This window comes from Labrus mixtus, chromosome 10 (assembly GCF_963584025.1).
Source record: "Labrus mixtus chromosome 10, fLabMix1.1, whole genome shotgun sequence".
NCBI lineage: Eukaryota > Metazoa > Chordata > Actinopteri > Labriformes > Labridae > Labrus > Labrus mixtus.
In genome coordinates, this window is record NC_083621.1 from 27,999,300 (window position 1) to 28,019,141 (window position 19,842).

At 40.0% G+C, this 19,842-nt stretch overlaps 1 protein-coding gene across 2 annotated transcripts; it reads right to left on the reverse strand.

Moving 5' to 3' along the window:
* Positions 1-8,802: 8,802 nt before the first annotated feature.
* adrb2a (adrenoceptor beta 2, surface a) lies at positions 8,803-14,176 on the reverse strand. 2 transcript variants are annotated; one of them, XM_061048994.1, is made up of 2 exons: positions 13,993-14,176; positions 8,803-13,708 (listed from the first exon to the last, which is right to left on the reverse strand). In XM_061048994.1, the coding sequence occupies exons 1-2, from the start codon at positions 14,025-14,027 to the stop codon at positions 12,457-12,459; spliced, it is 1,287 nt and encodes a 428-aa protein (XP_060904977.1). In that variant the 5' UTR covers positions 14,028-14,176; the 3' UTR covers positions 8,803-12,456. The 2 variants fall into 2 exon arrangements, with proteins under 2 accessions (XP_060904977.1, XP_060904978.1); XM_061048995.1 differs by having other exon boundaries at positions 13,989-14,176.
* Positions 14,177-19,842: the final 5,666 nt, after the last annotated feature.

A 19,842-nucleotide genomic window follows, 5' to 3' on the forward strand; every position in this document is an offset into this window, starting at 1 on the left:
GAGAGGGGGAGAGAGAGAGAGAGGGAGAGAGAGAGAGAGAGAGGGGAATGACATGTTGGAAAGGACATCCCTACATGGGCACATGCACTAACCACTAGGATACCAGCACCCCATGAATAACTATTTTTAAGTGTATCAGGAACTTCATTAGACTTCATTAAATGGTTCACTTCTTTATTTGAAGTACTGACACTTTAAAATGTTGCATTTGTTTGGCACTTTATTCTTCTGTGAATAGAAGAATATAACGCTGGCATCTGGTGAGCTAGCATGCAATGTAATTAATAAAACAAATATTCATTTCATTAAATATGATGTTAAGGCCTTAACAATTCTTCCAATAATAATAAGAAAATGTTCATCACAGATCTATGAAATCGATTAGAATGTATTCCCATGGTGACCACTTTATATTATATATACTACATGTGCCTCTGAAGCTACAACTCTTGAGTCAAGAAGCCTTTGTTCAAACACTTTGGATTTATTTTAAAGGATTCATGATTCTTTCGTGTCATTTGTTTAGTGCACTGCTACTCTTGCTACTCTAAAAGCCACCACTAAAGGGAGCTATCATCTTGATTTTGTGCTTTATTGTAAATGCCAACACGTTGTTGTGTTATTCCTTCTAGCAGCCAATAGAGGGCAGTGAAGGACAGTTTCTGTCTGCAGCTGTGTTAAAGCAGCTGCTGCAGAAACTTTAAACTGGTGAGAGAAAGAAAGAAACGTATAGGTTCATGTTTCTGAACATGGACGCAGCGCAAACTGAGCATAGAAAAGAGTTTGTAGTTCATATTTAGGGTTTGTGTTCACGTCAAATCTAATAATGACGTACAGGAATATTCCTCATATGACACAGAGATAGAGTGAGATGTTGATTTTATGTTGAATTAGAATTACTGATACAGTCATCAGCACGTGTAGTTCAGCTCAAATTAAAACCTTTGTTTGAAGCAAACAGCACGCCTATAGCATTCTGAAATGACAATAAAAAGATATGAACAATTTTAAGTGGACGATATAGGACTAATACAAAGAAAAGTAGGTTAATTAAAGAAAGAGGACAGGTGAGGCCAAACAAACTAGACTGCTGTGCAGCTATGAGCCAGAGGAAGGAATGTTTGCATGCTGAATAATGTTGCGAGGCTTCTTCCTTCCCCTCCCCACAGGCATGAGTTTAGTTTCAAACAGGTTCAGGTGTAACAAAACAAGCACTGAGCTGTTGTTCCTATAGGGTTAAAGTCAAATACTCTTAATGCACTGTATGAGTCTTGTTACTCCATTGAATATTCACTTGTGAAAAAACAGATGCTCATTAGTATCAACAGTATAAAAACACAAGGTCGAATGATCTCATGTGACCTTAAACTTCAAATCAAACAATATGTATAACTCTGAATGCATTAAATACAATCGCCTTCGGGAAGGTAAATATACCTGGGGCCGTATTCACAAAGCCTCCAAAATACTAAAAGCTGTTAGTGACAAAATTCTAAGAAAATTCTAAGAATCAGGACATTTTCTAAGAATTTCCCCACAAAGTCAGGACTAGATCCCTGTAAAGATGAAAGTTATTCACATAGCTTCTAGCCCTAAAGAGAGCTCATAAGGTGACAAACTGTGAGGAGTGAGGAGGACTTTTAACAGGATGAAGAAGAGTTTCTCAAGCTGAAGGAGAAAACAGAGAAAATTTCTTCAAACACGACATGACCATTCATCTTTTTCACTCAAAGTTGCGCCAAACAGACAAAAATGATTTATGCAAAAATGTCATTCCATCCATGATTTATTTCAGTGAATAGTAAGACATGCATGTTGAGTTTGTCTACATGCGCTCACCTCCACAGGAGCATCCAATCACTAATGAAGACCCTTTACCTGCTGATGTAACGATCAGTGAGCGTCTGATTTCAAACATGTTGTAGGCTGTACACTTTAAAGGATGTCTTACAAATGATCACAAAGATGTTCATTCCATAGTGTTCATAATTACACAATGTCTGACTTTTTTTCCTCCATTTTCTTGGATCAACCAATCACAGTTTCTGAAAAAATAGCATACCTCCTCGTTAAGGCCTAGTCCACACGTAGTCGGTATTTTTATAAAGCGGAGGTTTTCCTCCCACCTTAAAAAAAAGTAATCCCGTCCACAAACGCTAAATTCCCAAAAACATCTTTGTCACAGCTTTCATGAGCACGTAAAGTCAAAGGCGACTTCCTGGACAGGCTGAAATGTTCTCACCATTCCTCTGCAATGACCATTTCATTTTACAAAGTTGTCCATTCAGGCGCCTCTGCCCATCAACATAGCGTGAGCACTAGCTTGTTTACGTCTGCTGTCGTTCTAATCTCATGTAAACAAAAAGTGACAGCGTCGCACAATGATGTCAAACGGAGGAGAAACCGGCGCACAGCGTGACCCAAAAACTCAGTTTTCCTCGTCTACACACAAACAATTTAAAGAGAGTTTCTGACAATCTTCACCCTGGAAGGAGTTTTACAAAAGGTGTGTCTTCAGTGACCCAAAACGTTGTTTGTGTTTTACAAAAGACCAAAACCCACAACAACAAAAAAAATACCCGCCTACGTGTGGACTAGACCTAAGATTAAACTTTTGGTCTCTACCGAGCTCAGAGCCTGACAATGTTCCTAAATGACTAAAAGCCTTTGCTTAGATTCTCAGAATGTTTGTGAATACTGGCGCTGGGCTTTTGTTTCTCTCTTAAAATAGAGAGCAAAACAAGCAAATAACTAAAGTTCATTCATTACCCTACATGGAAAACCCAATCGTATTATCAAGAGTTTTGCCCTTTCTTCAGATTGAGAGATTAAATGTATAAAAAGCAGCAGTGTGAAACACTTGGAGCTGTTTCTGAGGAACATATCCTCTACTGTGACAGGCAACACAAACATATTCAGTATGTGCAAACAGAGAGCATGTGAGGTGAAGTTTTTATATCACCATAAAGTAGAACATAAACATGTTGACTTTCATGTCTCTCATGTACAATGTGTCTCAAGCTCTCATTAGTACATGTGGAGGTAACCAGTGAGGCTTCCCAACTATTCAAGTATTGTTGAGCATCTTATAAATGATGAGGACTCACAGACCTTACAATCATTCAGGAGTATGCAAAAGCTTCAGACACTTGGATCCTGCCGCTGTCAGCCGAGGGCACACCATGACACACAGTCGAGCTTTTAGATTATGAGAGACACAGAGAAACTTCATTTCAAGTTTTAAAGAAAGAGGCATACAGACTATTTGAAATATTTTTAATTTAAAACATAAAAAAAAAACATTTGTCCGTTAACTAAGCGCAAAACGATTTATAAAAGTTTGAGGTTTGTTTCAACATCTACAATTTGTTGCATTGTGGTTTTCACCTTTTAAAAAAAGCCAGATTAATTTATAGGTCATTTTTATTCCTGTGAAAAACTAAACGTGTGTTTCAAATGTACCTGAAGCGCCTTTGCAGCCGTATTGTAAATCATATTTTAACATGTTGATGTGATGCACTCGGTCAATATGTTCTTGTAACCTCCGTGAGGTCAAGATGAAGACTCAGGGTTCCTCTCTGTTCAGAGGAGCTTCATGTTGTCTGAACTGTCAGCTTACAGTGACGCTCATGACCTAAACATGAAGTTGTAAATGTCATGCATATCTGTTTTTTTTCTCTCCCCAAAAACAGATCTTTGAGGTTCCCTGCATTTGAACTGGCCTTATCTCACAGTAGTTCACTTTGTAATATGCCTTGACACTTGCACTTGATCTTGATGCCTCTGGACATGGACATACTGTAAGCCTTGTAGACTGTCTGCACTTAAACACAAACACACACTGTCTCCCCCGCACTCAGTCATTGCACTCTTTTGCTTTCCATTTACCATTTACTCCACTGAAAAGCATCTCTGTCTAAATTTTTCACAAACACAAGGACCTTGTCAGTCAACGCTGGTGTTTTGGTGTCAAAAGGATAAAGAGAGCCTGACAGGACATAACTGGGAATTTCCACTGTAGTTAGGACACTGTGAAAACTGTGACACTCATTCCTTCCTGTGTTTGTGTTTCTTTTGGATGATGTTAACCCTGTGAAAAAAAAGAGAAACATGATATCATGGAAGCCACCTGTTAAAACACACTCACATGCTAGTTAGAGCCAAATTCTTGTCAAGATGCTCCAAAAAAATCAATCAGAGCTGCAGAGCAGTCCTGTGAGTTTTAATAAGAAGGACGACATGTTAAATCCAAGTTTCCTTTTTTTACATTCTTTACTGTTGAAGGCTGTTATACTGCAGTGAGGGTGTTGGTCATTACATGTTTCTGCAGCTAAGAACATATTACAGATCAACTCTTTATGTTCTCATCTTCCCTGAGGACTTCAACAAACTGAACATTACTGCAGCATCACATAAGGCATGAAGGTACTTTCTAAGTACATTAACAAAAGCTCATTATAAAGAATCCAATGTGCTTCAGCTGGCTCAGAGTATAAATCAATTACTTGGCAGACAATAATGAATGTTATTTCATCAGATAATTGGGCCATTAGCTTTGAAAACGACAGCAGGAACATTACAAATGGTTTTATTACACTGCTCCCTCGTTGGCCTGTGTCACTGTTCCCAATTTATTCAAATCATCAGCTTCCAGATGAAGATTAATACAACTTTAATCAGAGGCTGACGACTGAAATTAAATATTACAACACTAGCTGTTGACTGTGCGACCACCCGTGCGTTCACTAAAAAAAGCTAACTTGACCTCCTGTAAACAAAAAGTCAGAATGAATCAGTCACCATAGAAAACCTCAAACAGATGTTTACAGTTTGTAGCCCTGTTTTAGAGGGCACAGTGCAGCTTGTGCTTTATCATCCATTGGTCTTAGGGTGATTGAAAAAAGTCAAGGGCCACTTACCCATCACAGTCATTTCTGTTTTGAGACAGAAGAAGCAGGCACAAGAACACGGGGATCACACCAGCAGTGGCATTTAAAATGACAAAATCTAGTCATTGTAATCACTCCCACAGTAGGATTCCCAGTAATTGCCCATTAGCGAGCTGCCTTGAAAGTGCTGACCTTTGTGGGAACAGAGAGTTGGGGTATCAAAGGGGGGGGGGGGGCAGTGATGTTGGAGGATTTAGCGTTTATTCATGTTAGGAGGTGTGATGGCAGCAGGTTCTCTAGCTCAGAAAGCTTTGTTTTGGGCTTTTTATTTGACTTCAATGACTTACACCCCCAGTAGAGGTAGTGTGCTGCTGCAGGAATCTTCTTAAAGCTGGAAATGGATTATCATTTTTTGCATTCCCAGTTCCAATCAATGTATTGATTAAAGTTAATGGTATGTTTAAATGGGTTCAGAGGCCTGAAATAAGGTTTAAATAATTCAGTGATTATTTTTCTGTTTGGTCCTTGGTGTAGAAAATGTGAAAAGATCCACTCATGGGTCGGTTTTAATAAAGGCAGGGGTTGTATGGGACATTAAACTTCAACATGTTGAACATTGATAAGATGAAAACTTAGTGGGGATGACATTTAATTCAGTCAAACTTGATTAATCGATTATATTTTTGTAGGTTAGCTTTTTTACATCTTATATATATATATATATATGTATATATATAGGTTTTTTTAGTTTATTTTTTACATTGCAATTTTTTTATTATTATTCATTTGTTTTCTATATTATTCTGTAATTCTTTCTGTTTAGTCGAATATACTGTCTGGTCACTTGGGGTGGGGGGTATTGTGTGTTGTATTGAAATTTTCGATAAAGAGTATTAAAAAAAATGTTTTTAATTGTAAGAGTGTTTTTCACATGTGGAGATTATCATAATATCACAAATATCATTGTGTGCCGCATAACAACAGAAAATCCAATGAAAACATTGTAATTGAGCCTTTTTGGAGTATACCAGGTCTATTTTAACTTTGGCCTACAGGAGTATATAATTCCTGCAGCACTCCTTTGGGCTTTGTAAACAGACCTATTAGAGCTCTTGTAACTGACTGCCTTACCAGCATGTTGAACGTTAGCTTAAAACAGTTCACCAGTTAGCCCTACAGCAGGGCTGTTTGTGTTAAAACTTACATTTTGTTGTGTACCACTTCCTGATGTGAATGCCCCTGAAGAAGGATTACGATAGGAGTCAAACATGGAACACATGTGGGCTGCTGTGTGAGTGAGGGGGCTTTTGAGTGGTCATTCATTCTGCTGTTATCCCTTCACCTTTATATTACTTTAACACCATTTGTGTCATTTATGTCTTAAGTATCTTGGTATGTGGATTTGTATTTCATGTCATTTGAACATGGACTTCTTTCCCTGCCAGTGTACTAGAAAAAGAGCTGAAACTGCAGAATCCACAGTCTTCAGCTTTAATGTTTGATAATTATAGAACAGAGTATAGATCAACGGAAATGTTCTCTTACACTGTTAGCTGCAGTAAAGACACCAAAATAGATTTACAGTCACACATGAGGACAGAAAGAAGAAGGCTATGCTCAGTTTGTGGTAAAGATTAGAGAACATGTGAGAAGAATATGGCATGTTTAGGAAGAACATTATTTTTTAAATTGGGTTTATTTCATGTTCTTTGGCCTTAAAAACAGAATCAGTGCATCTCTTGAGTTCATATTTGCTTTTACAACCCCAGGTCGAGCAGAGTTAGCTTTTCAAAAAGTTCACAAACTATGATTTGAGACGTTTCAAAGCACACTCATATACACACACACTCACACACACACACACACACACACACACACACACACACACACACACACACACGCAAATGCTTGTGAGGCCCTTGGGATTGAGGGGGACTGCAGACATTATGGTGCCTTAGTCTCTGTAGTCACTAGACTACCAGGGGACTTATCGATCTATCAGGGACGGACTCAGACTCTGTATTCAGAACATCACTGTCATGATTTACATATCTGAGAAAATACTCGTGGCACACCAAAAAAAAAGATCCTTTCCTCTCCCTGGTGCATTAAAAAAGTGACTCAGAAAAACATGCTAAGTCTAGATATGGGAAATGCAGCCTTTTTTTTTTCTTCAGGATCCCAGTTATTGAAGCTTGATGACCATGCATGGGCTCCTCAAAAGTACCATCATTAGTTGTTCTTATATGTCAAGGCTGGTAACCAAGGGCAACCGGGCATTTGCCATCAGAGCCCCAAAGCTCTGAAACTCCCTGCCCGAGGAAATCAGGCTGGCAAACTCATAACCTGTTCTTAAATCTCTGATTAAAACATGTTTTTATAGGAAGGCCTTTTCAAATGATTGCTTGGTAATTCATGTGCTGCTGTGTTTTATTTAATTAGTTCTCTTATTCATCATTTTGTAATTTCCCCTGTTTTTCTCTAATATTTCTTGAAGCATTTTCAATCAGCCTATGATGTAATTTCGTTTTACTCTATGGATTCTGTGAAGCACACTGTTTAGATAAGTGCTGTGTAAATGTTATTGTTATAATTATGAAGGCTGAGCAGACTGTAGGCCAAATAAACAGGGTGAAAACTTCCAGCAGTTTCTCTAACAGTCTGAGAGAATGTGTCATCGAGCTCCAGTGAGCATGTGGCAGATTATGTCAGCACACATCCCTGTGGATTGCCCTCAGTGCACGTCTCAAACCCTGAGAGACATGAAGCATTTGACACGACTTAAACTGAAACTACAATCTGATGCTGCAGGGGGAAACTTGAGTTTTAAAAGATTAGAGGAGGACCCGGTGGTTTCTTGTGTGCAAACATCCATGGCTTTACACTTCAGACGCCTTGATGTTGACGTCTGGCTGTGGAATTCACCTGCAGGATAAAGGCAAGGATAAGGATTTAAAAGTATGAGCTTAAACTGTTTAGATAATCAGAAGTGCTTCAAGGGCTGATTCCAGTTAAGAGTTCATATGCACAGGCTTTCTGCAATAGACTGTCGGCTGAGCCCCTCAAGTGAAAGGGTCTTCAATATGGATGGCTACATTCTACACCCTAAAAGACTAAAGAACTAAAGCTAACAGGTCCCAAGATAAAAAGCTTGTGATCCATTATGGTTTGTGTTACAGTGAAAAGCTAGTTAGTGTGCAGGTATGATTAGAAAGAATGGACATTGAAATAGAAAGGTTGTTCATGAGCTTTAACTGGACCCATATCTTTGTTAAATGCAACACTGAATCCTTCAACCAGCATTACAGAGCTGCTAATCCAGTCAAACTAAGGACAAAGTAGCCTTTGGCTTGTCATATGTATCATGTGTTCTTAAATGACCTGATTGTTCCCCCGACCCTGTCACACAAGGAAAAGAGAAAACAGGACTGTGACTGATTTATAAGCACATTATCTCATTTCAAAAATACTGTGAGTGTCCGACGTCTCTGTTTATCATGAAATCCCAGATGTGCTGACTTACCAAACCTTTTACATGTGTTCCTGGTCATGGTGTTCAACGCGCATGACACTTTAAAGCTCTTAATCGTCATTCAGCAGATGAATCAAAAATCCTTTAGACTCCAGATAAGTACCATATATAGGATACTTTTATGTATGCATTTTATGTCCTGTGATTTAATTAAGTGCTCTTAATATGATTACATGGAGCTCTGGGAAAATATTGAAATAATATCCAAATCCCTCCCCTGGTCATAACTCATGTGGATCACATGCTGGTGACTTTTTCCCCCCACATACTGAAATAAAGCGGTGCATTCAGATCCAACCTTCTTCTTTCGTTTCATATATTAACTAGTATTCAATGTACTGTTGAATGCTCTTAAAGAAAAACATCAGTGAGGACCTGACATGCAGCATGTACATCATTTATTTCAGTACAAATCTTACAGCACATTCACTTGCTTCATGTCATAAATACCACAAGACACCACATTTTGTAACAGGCATTACTTTAACAGTGACAAAAAGTTGTGCGAAAAATAGCTGGCAGACATTTAGTAAACATTCAGGTTTTCACTCTGGCAATGAAAGACAGCCTCACATAGATGTATGAACCATGAAGGGATATTTAGCACATACACATGCATCAGTTGTACAGAACCTTCAACAACATCTGTGCTCACGTTTGTGTTTCTCGTTTTTTTAGTTGCAAACAGGAAATGGAACTTCTGTAACAATATTATGGCACGACTGAAGAGGAAAAACTCTTCATCAAGGTATAAATTATTTATAATCAATGAAATCGAATGAACTTCCTTGTTTTTTAGTTTTTTTTTACAAAGACTTCATGAAAGTGCTTTACTTTGCTGCTTTAAGGTCCAAACAGGAAGTGGTTCATGAGGGGAAACATGACTTTAATGGAAGAGGAGCAGTAATGTATCGGTGGGGACAGTGTTAGCATTAGCATTAGCCCACCTGAGTCCAGGTGATAGGAAAATGTGTCAATTCATAACGATTCTTTTTATTTGACAGTTAAAAAAAGTTATGTTATTTTCTCTGCTCTAAACAAGAAGCTACCTTTAAAACAACCTGCCCTGTTAGCATGGCTGCTGTGACTATGTCACTGGATAAGATCGGTAACCTTAGTCTAACATCTGTCCGGGGAACTGAATGTTCATTTAATGCATCAGCAGATGTGATGTATGGTCCCAAACCCTCAGCTGAAGCCTGGAATGTAGTCGTGTCAGCTAAACATTTCAACTGTGTTGCTCCCTATAGCGTGAAGACATAAATCTCATTCAAGGTGTATCATGAAAGAGGTCATGACTCAGAGGCAGCTAAGGCGCAGGGAGAGGCCACTGCCAGGAGGGAGCAGTGTGGATGTATAGCTCACAACCTGCTCCACTTGGACATAAAGAGATCACTATGAAAAGGAAATGGCACCACATGCCACAAGCACATCAACCACAAACACCTAGAAGACATGCAAACAATTACTAACCCTAACCCTAGACAGATGAGTTGAATTCTGGACCCTTTTTATTCATCAAGCATTGTCTCATTAATTCAAAGTCACTGCTTGGATTCAGTAAAAAAATGGTCATATATTGAAATTTTGAATCTTTATCTGTCTTGTGCTTTTTGCTTGTTTGGATTAAAAGTGCTGAAAAATACATTCCCTGGAGAACATTTGTAATGACATTCAACCCCTGGATTTACACTGCTGTAAATCCATGAACAAGAAAAAACAGAAAGAAAGATCACCAACATGGAGAGCTTGTTTTTCACATGGCAAACATTGACGTAGGATGACACCGTGGTTACGTCTACTCCTAAGGCCTTTGACAACAGCGCAGAACAAACCCACACATACAGTACAGCACATTGAGGTTCCTCTGAGGGAACAAAGTTCACAGTTTTGACAGAGTCTGCTGACTGAACTCCAGAGGCGAAGCTACATGCACTAAAACACAGGTCACTAATACCGATTTAGACGGGCACAGAATCCATGTCACCCCCTCCCCGTCTGCCTTCAGGAGCCACATTTAGCATGCTGTCACGTTGATCAGAAACACGAGGGAACGCCAAACCTGTTGAAATGTGGTTATACCTGCAGAACACCATTGGGCATAATGATCAGGCAAGCCGTTTAGTGTGATACAAGTGGGTGACTTTTCCCCATTCAAGCCCTGCATGCTAAGAGCAAACTGTCTATTAGTCAAAAAATGACCTTACGTTCATTTCAGGTTGGCCCCTTTAGATTTAAAACTTGGAATTTAGAAATGTATACTTTGTGATTGTCTGATGTATTTGATCAGGGGTTTATCTAATTCTACAGCTTAACGGTGGAGGTAATGCATTGATTTGTGTTTATTGGGTCTGGTTCAGCTGGATGTGTTGCATTTCCTGAGGCTACACACAAAGCAGCATCTGAAGCAGGCAGCAGAAAATGAGTGAGAAAAAAAAAAACTGTCACAGCTGAGAACCTGCTCAGTGGACTCATAAGTAATCCTAATGTTAGACTGATTTCATACAGATACAGATATTGGTTTACAGTGAGGAGACATGGAGAGATTTCATAAAGATACACATCTATGTTTACAGTGAGGAGACTCTGGGAAATGTCAAGGAGCGCCGACAAAGGTGCAGCTCAGGATGGTTTTTCTCATCTCAGTTTATAGGCCTGAGAAGTCACCACCAACAAGTTCCCGGGTCTGGAACTATGTTATCACTCGGTTATTAAAACGCCCTGTTTATTACTGTGGGTGGTTTGTACCTCTTGTGCCATGGCTAAGGAAACGGCGTCTCTGGTTTCAGTAAACACTGACACACAGCAACCACAAAAAACGGATAAATAAACAGGGCTTGTATAACAACTTGTTGCCTCTGACAGAAATGTTGAGGGCAAGATAGAAAACCTTACACTTACAAAATATAAAAAAAAGTACCAACAACTGTTTGACATGTCACACAAATCACCCTGTGGAATGAAGATTGACTGTGCAGTAGCAAAAATGTATATTTGAATGTAATCAGCGATAAGCTTTGAAGGCAATAACCAAGTTTAAGTCAATTATCAATAACTCCACCTGCTCTGCACTTAAATATATTAAATACCTTCCGGGCTGATAAAAGAAACTGGCTATTACAACATGTACAAACTTGTCAGCTTTTCATACAACCTAAATTGGATGGCCTCAGGCGTTACTCAGCGTGCACCAGGGAGATAAAGATAATTTTATATCTCTAGTGTTTAGAAACTCCCTGAAACCGGCTGTAAAAGCACAGGGGGGCAGGGCCTCACAACATTTCTGAGCAGTAAGGCGACAGGCTGACAGAGAGAAAAAAAGAAGAGAGACAGGTTCGGTTAAACCTGTTGTAAATCATCTTTGACACTGAGGCAATCCATCAGAAAAAAGGGGAAACAAAAAGAAGCCAAATCATAACTTTGGTTGATTTGGAATGTATTACTTTTGAACAAAGCCCCAAAAAGGCACTCAGATCCAATCTCCTCATTTTCTGAAAGAACTCAGTATCCATGCTCGTTTGGCATGCCTGAATAATTTACTGTAAAGCCTCCAACAGCGTTTCATTTGAGTTTCAAAAGATGTTTTTAAGCCAGCTGTGTGATATTTTGCCAAGAACGCTGAGATAAAAAAAAATTGTGCCAGGGAATTCAGAAAGATCAGCAGTTACATAATGCACAGACCGTTTAGTAGAGTTAATAAACAGCTTCAATACTTCCCTGGGGCCAGAGAGTAAACGCCAACTTTGTTTAGACAGTTAAGAAACAAATGTGAAACAACAGGAAGTAATGAGGTAGATGGGAATTACTCACAAAAAGAAATGTCACAAAAAGAAAAGTGATCTACCTACAGCGTTTAGTCCTTGTGTCAAAGAAAGAAGAGAAATACTTTCCTCAGCTGAGCGTCTTCAAAGCAGTTTGTAGAGACTCCACCAGTCAGTCAGACTGGCTCTACCCACATTACTCAATTGGAAAAAAAGAGTTTTTGATAGCAGTGTAAACATGTCTGGGCTGCCCAACTCTCAGCGTGCCAAGTTTCTAAAGGGCAGTTGTTATTGTGGATAAGCCTTTGCTGCAGTTCCCATTGGGGTCCACTGATCTGTCCACAGCACTGCAGACCCCCGCCCCCTTCCCCAGACACCCTTCATTGGCGTCAATGTCCTCCGAGCTGCCCTTACTCCTTCCCTGCTGCTCGCTCTGCCAGCTGTGCCTGCTGTATACGTAGCCGTTCACAGGCCCCGAGTGACTGAGGCGGCTCCTCTTCATGCAGAGGATTTCCTTGAAGGCGTATCTGAACTCGGGACTCCGGCAGTAAATGAGGGGGTTGAAGGCCGAGTTGGCGTAACCTATCCAGTTGAGTATCCTGAAGGTGAGGTCGTGGTGCAGCTCCTTCCATATGGCCACCATCACGTTGAAGAGGAAGAAAGGCAGCCAGCACAGAGTAAAGATCCCCATGATGATGCCCAAGGTCTTTAGAGCTTTGTGTTCCCGCAAGCAAAACTTGGCCTTCTTCTGGCCACGTCCGTTGTTAGCCTCGATGGATTTGAGGTTGCTGTTGTCACCGCTGTTGTGAAAGCGTCCAACACTTTGGTCAATCTTCTTAAGCTGCCGTTTAGCCTCCTGGAAAACCCGGCTGTAGACAAACACCATAATGACCAGCGGGATGTAGAAGGAGACGATGGAGGAGGTGATCGCGTATGCCATGTTGGTGTTGAACTCGCAGCAGGTACTGTTGTTCATGCAGTCCTTGGCTTCTTTATCATCCGATATCCACCACTTCATGTGTATGGGCAGGAACGATATCAAGGCGGCAATCACCCACAGCAGGATGACCACGATGCGAGCCCTGCACTTGGTCAGCATGGACTGGTATCTGAAGGGAGACGTGATGGCCAGATATCGATCTATGGCTATGACACACAGGGTCTCGATGCTCGCAGTCACACAGAGCACGTCGGTCGCAGTCCAGAACTCGCACCAGAAACTTCCAAAGTGCCAGGTCTTAAAGATGATGTAACAGGCGCCGAACGGGATCACGATGAGGCCCATGACCAGGTCGGCACAGGCCAAGGATGTGATGAAGCAGTTGGTGACATTTTGGAGACGCTGGAAGCGGGCGATCGCCGTTATGACCAGGATGTTTCCGAAGACGATGCACAAGACGAGCAAGGACATGACCATGCCCAGCAGGATCATTGTTGCCTCGCTGTAACCCTCCCTGCTCTCTGAGGAGGAGTTGCTCATCCCTGCGCTCACATTGAGGCTTCCTGGGGGGGGTTGTACTTCCGATCTGACGACCATTCATGGGTAACACACATACGCACAAACACACACAAAAATGGTGGTAAGAGTCACAGTTTAAATCTAAAATTTGCCTAGTAAGAAAATAAATAAATAGAGATATCATGCATGCATATGACACTTATATCAAAATAGCACTAATGAGTCTGTTGCTAATTTTATTTTGACAAAAAAAACAAGTTAAATAAAGACACAAACAACACTAAACAATCATCACAATCCACAGCTGCAAAAAACAAGTTAAACACTCCAAATAAAAATAAAAGTACAGACCTCCACAGGTTGTTTTTTTGTTCCCTGCCACCCATACAAAGTGGAAATGTTACTTTTCATCAAGTTCCTGAAAAGTATTCACTGTCACATGTCCTTCTGTGTACTGTCTACTCCTCTTGATCTCCGTGTGTCTCACTCACTTAGTCCTTCAGTTGAGCCGTCTTCCCTCTAATGCTCACCCAGGCTATTTGTCAGAGCCCTTATAACGTGCAGTGATGACATCATGGTCAGTGCTCAGCCAATCAGGCAGCCAGCCTGCAGAGGGTGCTGAGCGCTCCGGAGAGTTTGAACACATTGTCCCTGCTGCAGGGCTGCATGTGTGAAGAGCTGCAGACAATAAAGAAGACATTTTTCTTCATCTTTCAAAAAGATGCATAAACTATCTCAAAAGTTTTCTTAATGCAAGAACTGTGTGTTCATTTAAAATAAGTAAAATATGGGATGTTGCAGCTGTAACAGCCTGTAAGTCTGGATCTGATTAAAAACAGGTGAAGACTTTCTTTGAGTCGTTGTAAAAAGAAGAGAATTTTGGATGTGCATGTAATCCAACTGGCAAGTTAAACCACACTTGGAACCAAACTGTATAGTCTGTGTTTTATAATGCAGTTTGACGCATGACGTCTTCCTTTGTCCTGAGGAAACCTCAGCGTGTTTGTGTAATTTGCTTTACCTGCAATGAAAACATAAAAATGTAAATGAAAGCATAAACAAAAAAAAAATGAGTTGAGTCCTTGCAAAAGGAATAAAATAAATTGGGTTTATGCACTGCTGCGTTTATAAAATATCTTAAGATTAAACCTAAAAAAACAAACCCTCCAATATTTCTGATATGAATCTGGACCTGAGACCTTAAAAATGGACACCCTACAACCCTACTGGACACAACAAACTTTAATAATAATCCAGAAAAGTCAGAGTGCCCGTGAAAGCTTGAACATCACAGTCAAATTTTAGGGTTTAATTTAAGGGTTTTAAAAACAGGAACATTGAAGAGTGTGGACGGCAGGTACAGTTCTTGACACTACAAGACTCTGATAGGTGTTTTCTATCGGTGGTGTCTTTTGATTCAGTATTGACTGATTACAGAATGGAGTCATGCTGGATTTAATGCGTCTTACAGAGAAATAATCAGTGCTGTTTCAGTCATCACACCTGGTCAATATGAACACATTGTTCTAGAGGAGTTCTCCACATCATATCACATGAAGAGGCATAAAACAGTACTCTAAGACGTCAGAGTAGGTTTGTGAATAATAAAACCATTATAATTTAGCGTGGGTCATAAACAGGCCATGAGAAAAGATGATGTGTTTGGATCTCAAGTGTTTCTATGTTTGTGTGTCCAGGTCCGTCACCACCTCAGGGGAAGAGAGATGAAAGTTTCCAGAGCTAGGACCTTGAATGAATGCCGATACCACAGGCACTGTGCTTCATCCATGTTCTGCACTTCACTGTGAGCCTTCTTTCATGACCCTATGATGTAGAACAAACTGCCTCGTGATCAACATCAATACTCAGCATTCATTCTAATCTGTAGCCCTCCACACTGAGATAAATCCATGTGTCCATTTAGTTCATGGAACATGTTTATTAAGAGGAGAGTATTGCACATTTTGCAGCAGATATAATTCATATCATCTGCTTCATCCAAATTATGTGATGCTCTAATCCTGTGTTTGAGTTAAACCCTTTGTTTCATAGTCAAGCATATTCATATTCTCAGAATAAGTGTAAACATTTTGATGACTTCTAGACTCTACTCTACTGATACTTGTAGCTCTACTGTCAGGCTGCAACTTCCACTTGAGTCCGGTATAAGCTCTCTGATAAGCTCTGTTATCTACACTCAGCAGCACATACTTTGAAGATTGTGGATCACCTCCTGTGAAGACTTTGCATCTCTGATGAAACTTAGCTTCACACTTGTTTTCTCTGTTTCAGAGCTTCACACCCTGAATGGTATGTAAATTACATTTCAGTTCTGTGGATCTGTTTTGGAAACCGATTGTCTGCGTGTTCGATTAATCATGTCTGGTTTCCTCAGTCTGTGACATCTGTCTTCCTGTATCCTGTCACTCCCTGACAGAGCCAATTCACATTTGGATAACCCTGTAAGCGTCTTGAATTCTATACACAGTTAGATATTGTACACTGTTTAAGTCAAACATGTCATAATAAAACTGTCTCCCCTCTACACCACGTCCTCTGGGATTCCTTCCTTTTTTTTCTTCATAAAAAACGTTGACCTGATGACCCCACCTGCACCGGCCTTCCACCTCCCCGCACTATATTTTTCCTGTAATCTAGGAGGAACAATACCTGGAGGCATTGTTCCTCTATAGGGAGAGGTTTCAGGAGCATGAGAGGAAATGAGAGAGCTAACAAACAGTCTACCTAACTTGTTTTCTTAAATGTCAAATTGCTGTAGTGGTAGACTCTTACAAAGGCCTTATGGCACATTGTTAAAGGTTGCAATAATACACAGAAAAAGAAACATTTATGCAGTGTGAGAGTTACATGAAAAGATGGATCTCATTCTTGGGTCTGTGAGTAGTTTGCATGAAACTGGTGGATATTAAGCTTAGTTTAGCATAAAGACAAACTCATGTGTAAACATATGGCCTGGCTCTGTCTGTCATGTTAGGGAAAAACTAAACAAAAAGGGTATTAAGGACCCATGTGCAGAACCAAAAACAAATGAGTTCATGTAGCTAGTCATTTGCCAATCGACATTTTGCTTCTATTTTCCTTATTTGCATTTAAGTGTTTAAAATGCATACTTTTGTGCAAAACAAGTTCCAAAGTGTATTCTTTATATTATTGTGACATTTATATCAGTAAGAAATAATACTTGTGAAGTAATTATAAAAGCTGTCAATTCCGAGATATCTTACAGTTATTTACTGGGTTAGACAGATGTCACTCATTAGGTTAGAGCGGTCACTTACCTTTTCCCATAGACTGTAAATATTAATGGACAGAGGCTCATCAGCAGCAGCCGCCATGCTGGAAATCCTGTCTCAGTCTAACTTTCAGTCAACCTAAAGACAGGCTGAGAGCTGGAGCTGAGGCGGGTTTTAAGCTACATCGCGCCCGCCTGTCAATCATCTCAGCCGTGTCATTCTCAAAATCAAAACAGAGCTGTTAAAAATAAATTCACCCGCCGTACAGTGTGTTCCAGTGATGACAATAACATAATCAGACCTATTTAGTTTTTTGAACCAGGCTGTAAACTGTTTATTTATGCTGTAAAAACCTATTTTTTGCCTACTGTGTGTATGTAACTTCAGGTGTTCCTGGAGCCAGCCTCAAGTGGACTCTCAACAAACTGCAGGATTTCGCACTTTCCACATGGGCTTAATTTTTCAAGACCTGAGGTTGTCGCCTGCCTTTTCCCTAACCTATCGGGTATAAGGGGGTGGGGCGGCAGAATAACAGGAGAAGAGATAAGGGAGATTGGCACGAGGAAGAAACAGAGAGAGTTAAATATGTGAAGTTTGTGACGACTATTGAAGTAACTCTGACTAAATAATTTATTTTTTGTTCTGTCCTGAAGACTCAGCTGTTTGGAATCCATTTTGATCTGTAAAGTTCTGTTCGTAAAGTTTATGCTTTGACCCTGTTACGAGCTAATGCTAATTAGCTAATTCAGACGCTAGCACAGGGAGAGGATTGTGTGTACGGAGGAAATTTGACTTCTGCAGGTGTTTCTGAGTGAGTATGGACTGTGTATAAAAACACCTCATGTGAATATCTGAGTGAGGATGTGCAGAAGTTGAATAGAACGCTTGGATCTGCCGCCCCGCCATGACGGTACTGTGAAGCGCAGGACTCGTTTCTGCAGAGGATGGCTGACTGCGCACATGGCGGTAGAGTTTCTCATCACACAAAACTGAAACGTGCAGGAACACTTGAACCGGTTACAAACCCTCTTTCAAAGAAGCCTTGAGTACTGACGAACAATAAAAATAGGATTCAAATGAGCTCCAGCATGCCAACATTTGGTAATGGACTGAGTTTATAAAATCCTGGGTGTTAAGTACAAAGTTAGAATTGTTTTTATGTCTGACTCATGAATAGATGAGTTGTCTGTTACAAATGTTGAACTGTATGCTTCAGTAATTCTTTTGTTGATGTTTAATGTGGATAATGGATCAAGGTGTGTTTATTACTGTTAAATGTTGTTATTTGATGGCGCCCTTTACACACTGTATTTACGGTAAATTCTGCTAGGACGTCATCACGTTTACAGTACGCAGCGCGTCAGTCGCCGGATGACATGAATGTTGTTTCTTTCAGTCTGCACGAGTGGCATGCATGTGTTCATCGAATAAACAGTAAACAGACAAAGGTACCACTTCATCAGAGAAAATGTAAAGAATGGAAGGATAATCTGGAAATATTGTCCTACTGAGCAAATGATCGCTGATGTGATGACAAAGCCAGCCAATAAGCTAAAGTTAAAGCGGTTTGCTCAATACATGTTTGGTACTTAAAAGTGTAAAAGTGTGTTTGTTTACATTGCTGAAGCAAAAAGGGGAAAAATTCTGTTATTGTTTTGTTTTCAGGTAACTCAGTGAGCTAAGAGCGAGTGGGGGTGTTAAATGTTGTTATTTGATTGCGCCCTTTACACAATGTATTTACGGAAAATTCTGCTATGACGTCATCACGTTTACAGTACGCATCGTGTCAGTCGTCGGATGACATGAATGTTGTTTTATTACAGTCTGCATGAGTGGCATGCATGTGTTCATCGAATAAACAAGCCTAAAGGCTAAAGAGAAGACACAGAGTCAAGTTTGCTTATTCTCCATACAAGTAGAAGACTGCGCATCACAGCTTAACAATAACTAAGTGCATGGGAGTTGATTTTGCTCACATTAACAGTTTAGATAATATAATAAGCTAACCTGGCCTCTCTGCACCCGGGGCAAAGTTATAAAGTTGATTACTTGTTATATTCATATCCAATGTTTTGGCCAGCTCATCTCCTCAGGACCCACACTCCTTCATGAAATATTGCATCCAAAATGACTGATATTTTTCAACCAATCAGATTTATTTAATGTGCAGTTTGGATCTCAGACGGTACAAAACATGTTACAGAACTTTATCATGCACACATTAGTGATTCACTGAAAACAGAACTGCGATCCATGAGTCCCACCAGTTGAGAACCACTGCTCTATACTTTCATGTGTCTTTTAGATATTGCTGCATGCCTTCGAAGCCATCATTTTCTCTACCCTACAAATCTTAGAGGAGAATAAAGACAAAACAAATGGAAACAGCAAATTTATTTGTCTTAACTCCTCACGTCGAGCCACGTCTCCTCCATTCTTTCTCTGCTTTAAGATTAACTGTCTGACTCAAACATGTCCTTATTTAACCCACTGGAACAAAGACATTCCCCTTGGGATTAAACAAGAAACTGAACCACTGATTGGTTTGTGGTAAAGGCCCCTGAGGGACTGTGAGGTCCACCCCAAAACAAAATACCTAAATCTGTTTGCACTGCTATACTACATGGAGAAATATATGTTACTCTTTAAATTGGAGAGTAATTAAAATGTGTTTCAGACATTATTATTTTAAATCTATCCGACCATACATGAACTCAGCAGGTTGTGAGACATTGTTCACTCAGTTTGCCGCTGATAAAGTTCAGATGGAGGAAGAGGTTGTAAAAACACTCCACTGTGCTAGTAATCAACGTGTGGGCTGTGGCTTCCAGGCAGAGCTCAACAGATACAAAAGATAAATTTAAAAATGTTGTTATGGGGGTCTGACCACTGAAACACCTACAGTATATCACACTTGATGTTCATGAGTTTTAGTGTGGAACGTAAA

Excerpts from the sequence above, each read along its gene's own strand:
- adrb2a (XM_061048994.1), bottom strand. The coding sequence starts at position 14,027 with ATGGGTGGCAGGGAACAAAAAAACAACCTGTGGAG. Across the intron at positions 13,709-13,992 it reads CAAAAAAACAACCTGTGGAG|ATCGGAAGTACAACCCCCCC; the intron begins GTCTGTACTTTT and ends AATGGTCGTCAG.